This window comes from Procambarus clarkii, chromosome 73 (assembly GCF_040958095.1).
Source record: "Procambarus clarkii isolate CNS0578487 chromosome 73, FALCON_Pclarkii_2.0, whole genome shotgun sequence".
Taxonomy (NCBI): Eukaryota; Metazoa; Arthropoda; class Malacostraca; order Decapoda; family Cambaridae; genus Procambarus; species Procambarus clarkii.
The window spans coordinates 20,234,172-20,244,649 of NC_091222.1; the positions used below are offsets into that span (position 1 = coordinate 20,234,172).

Here is a 10,478-nt window from a genome sequence, read left to right on the forward strand (position 1 = left end):
CGGTGTCCACAGTCATATTAACGGTGTCCACAGTCATAGTGACGTTGTCCACAGTCACGGAGACGGTGTCTACAGTCACGGTGACGGTGTCCACAGTCACGGAGACGGTGTCCACAGTCACAGGTACGTTGTCCACAGTCATAGTGACGGTGTCCACAGTTATTGTGACGGTGTCCACTGTCATAGTGACGGTGTCCACAGTCATAGTGATGGTGTCCACAGTCATAGTGACGGTGTCCACAGTCACGGAGACGGTGTCAACAGTCGTAGTGACGGTGTCCACAGTCACGGAGACGGTGTCCACAGTCATAGTGACGGTGTCCACAGTCACGAAGGCGGTGTCCACAGTCACGGAGACGGTGTCCACAGTCACAAAGACGGTGTCCACAGTCACGGAGACGGTGTTAACAATCATAGAGGCGTTGTCCACAGTCAGATTGACGGTGTCCACAGTCACAGAGACGGTGTCCACATTCATGGAAACTGTCTCCACAGTCACGGAGACGGTGTCCACATTCATAGTGACGGTGTCCACAGTCACGGAGACGGTGTCCACAGTCATAGTGACGATGTCTACAGTCATAGTGACGGTGTCCACAGTCACGGAGACGGTGTCCACAGTCATAGTGACGGTGTCCACAGTCACCGAGACGGTGTCCAAAGTCACCGAGACGGTGTCCAAAGTCACCGAGACGGTGTCCAAAGTCATATTGACGGTGTCCACAGTCATAGTGACGGTGTCCACAGTCATAGTGACGGTGTCCTTAGTCACGGAGACGGTGTCCACAGTCACGGAGACCGTGTCCACAGTCATAATAACGGTGTCCACAGTCACGGAGACGGTGTTCACTGTCAAGGAGATGGTGTCCAAAGTCATATTGACGGTGTCCACAGTCATAGTGACGGTGTCCACAGTCATAGTGACGGTGTCCTTAGTCACGGAGACGGTGTCCACAGTCACGGAGACCGTGTCCACAGTCATAATAACGGTGTCCACAGTCACGGAGACGGTGTTCACTGTCAAGGAGATGGTGTCCAAAGTCATATTGACGGTGTCCACAGCTATAGTGACGGTATCCACAGTTATTGTGACGGTGTCCACATTCATAGTGACGGTGTCCACAGTCACTGAGATGGAGTCCACAGTCATAGTGACGGTGTCCACAGTCATAGTGACGGTGTCCACAGTCACGGAGACGGTGTCAACAGTCGTAGTGACCGTGTCCACAGTCACGGAGACTGTGTCCACAGTCATAGTGACGGTGTCAACAGTCACAAAGACGGTGTCTACAGTCACGGAGACGGTGTCAACAGTCATTGTGACAGTGTCCACAGTCACGGAGACGGTGTCCACAATCACAGAGACGGTATCCACAGTCACGGAGACGGTGTCCACAGTCACGGAGACGGTGTCCACAGTCACGGAGACGGTGTCCACAGTCATAGTAACGGTGTCCACAGTCACGGAGACGGTGTTCACTGTCAAGGAGATGGTGTCCACAGTCATAGTGACGGTGTCCACAGTCACGGAGACGGTGTCCACAGTCACGGAGACGGTGTCCATAGTCACGGAGACGGTTTTCACTGTCACGGAGATGGTGTCCACAGTCAAAGAGACGTTGTCCACAGTCAAAGAGACGGTGCCCACAGTGACTGTGTCCACAGTTATAGTGACGGTGTCCACAGTGACAGTGACGGTGTCCACAGTCACGGAGATGGTGTCCACAGTCACAGAGATGGTGTCCAGAGTCATAGTGATGGTGTCCACAGTCATAGTGACGGTGTCCACAGTCATAATGACGGTGTCCACAGTCACAGAGACGGTGTTAACAGTCACGGTGACGGTGTCAACAGTCACGGAGACGGTGTCCACAGTCATAGTGACGGTGTCCACAGTCATAATGACGGTGTCCACAGTCACGGAGACGGTGTCCACAACCACGGTGACGGTGTCCACAGTCACGGAGACGGTGTCCACAACCACGGTGAAGGTGTCCACAGTCACCGAGACGGTGTCCAAAGTCATATTGACGGTGTCCACAGTCATAGTGACGGTGTCCACAGTCATCGTGACGGTGTCCTTAGTCACGGAGACGGTGTCCACAGTCACAAAGACCGTGTCCACAGCCATATTGACGGTGTCCACAGTCATAGTGACGGTGTCCACAATCACGGAGACGGTGTCCACAGTCACGGTGACGGTGTCCAAAGTCATATTGACGGTGTCCACAGTTATAGTGACGGTGTCCACAGTTATTGTGACGATGTCCACAGTCATAGTGACGGTGTCCACAGTCATAGTGACGGTGTCCACAGTCACGGAGACTATGTCAACAGTCGTAGTGACGGTGTCCACAGTCACTGAGACGGTGTCCACAGTCATAGTGACGGTGTCAACAGTCACAAAGACGGTGTCCACAGTCACGGAGACGGTGTCCACAGTCACGGAGACGGTGTCCACAGTCATAGTAACCGTGTCCACAGTCACGGAGACGGTGTTCACTGTCAAGGAGATGGTGTCCACAGTAACGGAGACGGTGTCCACAGTCATAGTGACGGTGTCCACAGTCATAGTGACGGTGTCCACAGTCACGGAGACGGTGTCCACATTCATAGTGACGGTGTCCACAGTCACGGAGACGGTGTCCACAGTCATAGTGACGATGTCTACAGTCATAGTGACGGTGTCCACAGTCACGGAGACGGTGTCCACACTCGTAGTGACGGTGTCCACAGTCACGGAGACGGTGTCCACAGTCACAAAGACGGTGTCCACAGTCACGGAGACGCTGTTAACAATCATAGTGGCGTTGTCCACAGTCAGATTGACGGTGTCCACAGTCACAGAGACCGTGTCCACATTCATGGAAACTGTCTCCACAGTCACGGAGACGGTGTCCACATTCATAGTGACGGTGTCCACAGTCACGGAGACGGTGTACACAGTCATAGTGACGATGTCTACAGTCATAGTGACGGTGTCCACAGTCACGGAGACGGTGTCCACAGTCATAGTGACGGTGTCCACAGTCACCGAGACTTTGTCCACAGTCACCGAGACGGTGTCCAAAGTCATATTGACGGTGTCCACAGTCATAGTGACGGTGTCCACAGTCATAGTGACGGTGTCCTTAGTCACGGAGACGGTGTCCACATTCACGGAGACCGTGTCCACAGTCATAGTAACGGTGTCCACAGTCACGGAGACGGTGTTCACTGTCAAGGAGATGGTGTCCACAGTCATAGTGACGGTGTCCACAATCACGGAGACGGTGTCCACAGTCACGGTGACGGTGTCCAAAGTCATATTGACGGTGTCCACAGTTATAGTGACGGTGTCCACAGTTATTGTGACGGTGTCCACATTCATAGTGACGGTGTCCACAGTCACTGAGATGGTGTCCACAGTCATAGTGACGGTGTCCACAGTCATAGTGACGGTGTCCACAGTCACGGAGACGGTGTCAACAGTCGTAGTGACGGTGTCCACAGTCACGGAGACGGTGTCCACAGTCATAGTGACGGTGTCAACAGTCACAAAGACGGTGTCTACAGTCACGGAGACGGTGTGCACAGTCACGAAGACGGTGTGCAAAGTCACGGAGACGGTGTCCACAGTCATAGTGACGGTGTCCACAGTAACGAAGACGGTGTCCAGTCACATCGACGGTGTCCACAGTCATTGTGACGGTGTCCACAGTCATAGTGACGGTGTTCACAGTCATAGTGATGGTGTTCACAGTCATAGTGACGGTGTTCACAGTGATAGTGACGGTGTCCACAGTCACGGAGAGTGTCCACAGTCACAGAGACGGTGTCCACAGACACAGAGACGGTGTCCACAGTCATATTGACGGTGTCCACAGTCACGGAGACGGTGTCCACAGTCACAGAGACGGTGTCCACATCCACAATGACGGTGTCCACAGTCACGGAGACGGTGGGCACAGTCTCGGAGTCGGTGTCCACAGTCACGGAGACGGTGTCCACAGTCAGGGAGACGGTGTCCATAGTCAGGGAGACGGTGTCCACAGTCTCGGAGACGGTGTCCACATCCACAATGACGGTGTCCACATCCACAATGACGGTGTCCACAGTCTCGGAGACGGTGTCCACAGTCTCGGAGACGGTGTCCACAGTCTCGGAGACGGTGTCCACAGTCATAGTGACGGTGTCCACAGTCAGGTAGACGGTGTCCACAGTCATATTAACGGTGTCCACAGTCATAGTGACGTTGTCCACAGTCACGGAGACGGTGTCCACAGTCACGGTGACGGTGTCCACAGTCACGGAGACGGTGTCCACAGTCACGGAGACGGTGTCCACAGTCACAGGTACGTTGTCCACAGTCATAGTGACGGTGTCCACAGTTATTGTGACGGTGTCCACTGTCATAGTGACGGTGTCCACAGTCATAGTGATGGTGTCCACAGTCATAGTGACGGTGTCCACAGTCACGGAGACGGTGTCCACAGTCACGGAGACGGTGTCAACAGTCGTAGTGACGGTGTCCACAGTCACGGAGACGGTGTCCACAGTCATAGTGACGGTGTCCACAGTCACCGAGACGGTGTCCACAGTCACCGAGACGGTGTCCAAAGTCATATTGACGGTGTCCACAGTCATAGTGACGGTGTTCACAGTCATAGTGACGGTGTCCTTAGTCACGGAGACGGTGTCCACAGTCACGGAGACCGTGTCCACAGTCATAGTAACGGTGTCCACAGTCACGGAGACAGTGTTCACTGTCAAGGAGATGGTGTCCACAGTCATAGTGACGGTGTCCACAATCACGGAGACGGTGTCCACAGTCACGGTGACGGTGTCCAAAGTCATATTGACGGTGTCCACAGTCACGGAGACGGTGTTAACAATCATAGTGGCGTTGTCCACAGTCAGATTGACGGTGTCCACAGTCACAGAGACGGTGTCCACATTCATGGAAACTGTCTCCACAGTCACGGAGACGGTGTCCACATTCATAGTGACGGTGTCTACAGTCACGGAGACGGTGTCCACAGTCATAGTGACGATGTCTACAGTCATAGTGACGGTGTCCACAGTCACGGAGACGGTGTCCACAGTCATAGTGACGGTGTCCACAGTCACCGAGACGGTGTCCACAGTCACCGAGACGGTGTCCAAAGTCATATTGACGGTGTCCACAGTCATAGTGACGGTGTTCACAGCCATAGTGACGGTGTCCTTAGTCACGGAGACGGTGTCCACAGTCACGGAGACCGTGTCCACAGTCATAGTAACGGTGTCCACAGTCACGGAGACAGTGTTCACTGTCAAGGAGATGGTGTCCACAGTCATAGTGACGGTGTCCACAATCACGGAGACGGTGTCCACAGTCACGGTGACGGTGTCCAAAGTCATATTGACGGTGTCCACAGCTATAGTGACGGTATATGTACAGAGTACAAAACACAATCAAATGTACCCATAGTAGGAAAACAGCATGTAAAGGATTTGGGAATAATAATGTCGGACGACCTAACGTTTAAGGAGCATAACCAAGCAAATATTGCGACAGCCAGAAAAATGATAGGATGGATTACGAGAACTTTCAAATCCAGGGATCCCATCACAATGGTTGTACTCTTCAAGGCACTTGTGTTGTCCCGTCTTGAGTACTGCTCAGTACTCACTTCCCCCTTCAAAGCAGGAGAGATTGCTGAAATAGAGGGAATACAGAGAACATATACGGCACGCATAGACGCAATAAAGCACCTAAATTATTGGGATCGTCTCAAAGCCCTCCAAATGTACTCACTAGAAAGAAGACGAGAGAGATATCAAATAATATACACCTGGAAGATACTGGAGGGCCAAGTACCAAATCTACACAGTAAAATAACAACGTACTGGAGTGAACGACATGGAAGAAAATGTAGAATAGAACCAATGAAGAGCAGAGGTGCCATAGGCACATTCAGAGAACACTGTATAAACATCAGAGGTCCGCGGTTGTTCAACGTCCTCCCAGCAAGCATAAGAAATATTGCCGGAACAACCGTGGACATTTTCAAGAGGAAACTAGATTTATTCCTCCAAGGAGTGCCGGACCAACCGGGCTGTGGTGGGTATGTGGGCCTGCGGGCCGCTCCAAGCAACAGCCTAGTGGACCAAACTCTCACAAGTCGAGCCTGGCCTCGGGCCGGGCTTGGGGAGTAGAAGAACTCCCAGAACCCCATCAACCAGGTATCAAAGAGGTATCCACAGTTATTGTGACGGTGTCCACATTCATAGTGACGGTGTCCACAGTCACTGAGATGGAGTCCACAGTCATAGTGACGGTGTCCACAGTCATAGTGACGGTGTCCACAGTCACGGAGACGGTGTCAACAGTCGTAGTGACGGTGTCCACAGTCACGGAGACGGTGTCCACAGTCATAGTGACGGTGTCAACAGTCACAAAGACGGTGTCTACAGTCACGGAGACGGTGTCAAAAGTCATTGTGACGGTGTCCACAGTCACGGAGACGGTGTCCACAATCACAGAGACGGTGTCCACAGTCACGGAGACGGTGTCCACAGTCACGGAGACGGTGTCCACAGTCACGGAGACGGTGTCCACAGTCATAGTAACGGTGTCCACAGTCACGGAGACGGTGTTCACTGTCAAGGAGATGGTGTTCACAGTCATAGTGACGGTGTCCACAGTCATAGTGACGGTGTCCACAGTCACGGAGACGGTGTCCACAGTCACGGAGACGGTGTCCACAGTCACGGAGACGGTGTCCACAGTCACGGAGACGGTGTCCACAGTCACGGAGACGGTGTCCACAGTCATAGTGACAGTGTCCACAGTCACAATGACGGTGTCCACAGTCATAGTGACGGTGTCCACAGTCACGGAGACGGTGCCCACAGTCACGGAGACGGTGTCTACAGTCACAGTGATGGTGTCCACAGTCACGGAGACGGTGTCCACAGTCACAATGACGGTGTCCACAGTCACGGAGACGGGGCCCACAGTTTCTGAGACGGTGTCCACAGTCACGGAGACGGTGTCCACAGTCATAGTGACGGTGTCCACAGTCACAATGACGGTGTCCACAGTCATAGTGACGGTGTCCACAGTCACGGAGACGGTGCCCACAGTCACGGAGACGGTGTCTACAGTCACAGTGATGGTGTCCACAGTCACGGAGACGGTGTCCACAGTCACAATGACGGTGTCCACAGTCACGGAGACGGGGCCCACAGTTTCGGAGACGGTGTCCATAGTCATGGAGACGGTGTCCACATTCATAGTGACGGTGTCCACAGTCTTGGAGACGGTGTCCACAGTCATAGTGCCGGTGTCAACAGTCACAAAGACGGTGTCCACAGTCACAGAGACGGTGTCCACATTCATAGTGACGGTGTCCACAGTCACAAAGACGGTGTCCACAGTCACAGAGACGGTGTACACATTCATAGTGACGGTGTCCACAGTCATAGTGACGGTGTCCACAGTCATAGTGACGGTGTCCACAGTCACGGAGATGGTGTCCACAGTCACAGAGATGGTGTCCACAGTCATAGTGATGGTGTCCACAGTCATAGTGACGGTGTCCACAGTCATAATGACGGTGTCCACAGTCACAGAGACGGTGTTAACAGTCACGGTGACGGTGTCAACAGTCACGGAGACGGTGTCCACAGTCATAGTGACGGTGTCCACAGTCATAATGACGGTGTCCACAGTCACGGAGACGGTGTCCACAACCACGGTGAAGGTGTCCACAGTCATAGTGACGGTGTCTACAGTCACGGAGACGGTGTCCACAGTCATAGTGACGGTGTCCACAGTCACGGAGACGGTGTCCACAGTCATTAACGGTGTCCACAGTCATAGTGATGGTGTCCACAGTCACGGAGACGGTGTCCACAGTCACGGTGATGGTGTCCACAGTCACGAAGACGGTGTGCACAGTCACGAAGACGGTGTGCACAGTCACGGAGACGGTGTCCACAGTCATAGTGACGGTGTCCACAGTAACGAAGACGGTGTCCACAGTCACGGAGACGGTGTCCACAGTCACGGAGAGGGTGTCCACAGTCACAGAGACGGTGTCCACAGTCACAGAGACGGTGTCCACAGTCACGGAGACGGTGTCCACAGTCATATTGACGGTGTCCACAGTCATAGTGACGGTGTCCACAGTCTCGGAGACGGTGTCCACAGTCATAGTGATGGTGTCCATATTTATTGTGACGGTGTCCACAGTCATTGTGACGGTGTCCACAGTCACTGAGACGGTGTCCACAGTCATAGTGACGGTGTCCACAGACACAGAGACGGTGTGCACAGTCACGGAGACACTGTCCACAGTCAGAGTAACGGTGTCCACAGTCACGGAGACGGTGTCCACAGTCACGGAGACGGTGTTCACTGTCACGGAGATGGTGTCCACAGTCAAAGAGACGTTGTCTACAGTCAAAGAGACGGTGCCCACAGTGACTGTGTCCACAGTTATAGTGACGGTGTCCACAGTGACAGTGACGGTGTCCAGAGTCACGGAGATGGTGTCCACAGTCACAGAGATGGTGTCCAAAGTCATAGTGATGGTGTCCACAGTCATAGTGACGGTGTCCACAGTCATAATGACGGTGTCCACAGTCACAGAGACGGTGTTAACAGTCACGGTGACGGTGTCAACAGTCACGGAGACGGTGTCCACAGTCATAGTGACGGTGTCCACAGTCATAATGACGGTGTCCACAGTCACGGAGACGGTGTCTACAACCACGGTGACGGTGTCCACAGTCACGGAGACGGTGTCCACAACCACGGTGAAGGTGTCCACAGTCATAGTGACGGTGTCTACAGTCACGGAGACGGTGTCCACAGTCATAGTGACGGTGTCCACAGTCACGGAGACGGTGTCCACAGTCATTAACGGTGTCCACAGTCATAGTGACGGTGTCCACAGTCACGGAGACGGTGTCCACAGTCACGGTGATGGTGTCCACAGTCACGAAGACGGTGTGCACAGTCACGAAGACGGTGTGCACAGTCACGGAGACGGTGTCCACAGTCATAGTGACGGTGTCCACAGTAACGAAGACGGTGTCCACAGTCACGGAGACGGTGTCCACAGTCACGGAGACGGTGTCCACAGTCACAGAGACGGTGTCCACAGTCACAGAGACGGTGTCCACAGTCATATTGACGGTGTCAACAGTCGTAGTGACGGTGTCCACAGTCACAGGGACGGTGTCCACAGTCATAGTGACGGTGTCCACAGTCACGGAGAAGGTGCCCACAGTCACAGAGACGGTGTCCACAGTTTCGTAGACGGTGTCCACAGTTTCGGAGACGGTGTCCACAGTCATAGTGACGGTGTCCACAGTCACGGAGACGGTGTCCACAGTCACGGTGACGGTGTCCACAGTCACGGTGACGGTGTCCTCAGTCACGGAGACGGTTTCCACAGTCACGGAGACGGTGTCCACAGTCATATTAACGGTGTCCACAGTCATAGTGACGATGTCCACAGTCACGGAGACGGTGTCCACAGTCACGGTGACGGTGTCCACAGTCATATTAACGGTGTCCACAATCATAGTGACGGTGTCTACAGTCACGGTGTACACAGTCACGGTGACGGTGTCCACAGTCATATTGACGGTGTCCACAGTCATAGTGATGGTGTCCATATTTATTGTGACGGTGTCCACAGTCATTGTGACGGTGTCCACAGTCACTGAGACGGTGTCCACAGTCATAGTGACGGTGTCCACAGACACAGAGACGGTGTGCACAGTCACGGAGACACTGTCCACAGTCATAGTAACGGTGTCCACAGTCACGGAGACGGTGTCCACAGTCACGGAGACGGTGTTCACTGTCACGGAGATGGTGTCCACAGTCAAAGAGACGTTGTCCACAGTCAAAGAGACGGTGCCCACAGTGACTGTGTCCACAGTTATAGTGACGGTGTCCACAGTGACAGTGACGGTGTCCACAGTCACAGAGAAGGTGCCCACAGTCACCGAGACGGTGTCCACAGTCACGGAGACGGTGTCCACAATCACAGAGACGGTGTCCACAGTCATAGTGACGGTGTCCACAGTCACGTAGACGGTGTCCACAGTCACGGAGACGGTGTCCACAGTCACGGAGACGGTGTCCACAGTCATAGTGACGGTGTCCACAGTCATAGTGACGGTGTCCACAGTCATAGTGACGGTGTTCACAGTGATAGTGACGGTGTCCACAGTCACGAAGACGGTGTCCACAGTCATAGTGACGGTGTCCACAGACACAGAGACTGTGTCCAGTCATATTGACGGTGTCCACAGTCATAGTGACGGTGTCCGCAGTCACGGAGACGGTGTCCACAGACACAGAGACGGTGTCCACAGTCATATTGACGGTGTCAACAGTCGTAGTGACGGTGTCCACAGTCACGGGGACGGTGTCCACAGTCATAGTGACGGTGTCCACAGTCACGGAGAAGGTGCCCACAGTCACAGAGACG

At 53.7% G+C, this 10,478-nt stretch overlaps 1 protein-coding gene across 1 annotated transcript; it reads right to left on the reverse strand.

The window, feature by feature from the left end:
- Positions 1 to 1,041: 1,041 nt before the first annotated feature.
- Positions 1,042 to 8,597, reverse strand: LOC138356630 (uncharacterized). The gene is made up of 4 exons (XM_069312819.1): positions 8,247 to 8,597; positions 3,892 to 4,035; positions 1,922 to 2,080; positions 1,042 to 1,062 (listed from the first exon to the last, which is right to left on the reverse strand). The coding sequence occupies exons 1-4, from the start codon at positions 8,595 to 8,597 to the stop codon at positions 1,042 to 1,044; spliced, it is 675 nt and encodes a 224-aa protein (XP_069168920.1).
- Positions 8,598 to 10,478: the final 1,881 nt, after the last annotated feature.

Coding starts and splice junctions, on each gene's coding strand:
- LOC138356630 (XM_069312819.1), bottom strand. CDS start 8,597: ATGACTGTGGACACCGTCACTATGACTGTGGACACCATCACTATGACT. Junction 2,081..3,891: donor TGGATGTGGACACCGTCTCT/GTGACTGTGGAC, acceptor TCCGTGACTAAG/GACACCGTCACGATGACTGT. Junction 1,063..1,921: donor TGGTTGTGGACACCGTCTCC/GTGACTGTGGAC, acceptor CCGTCACTATAG/CTGTGGACACCGTCAATATG.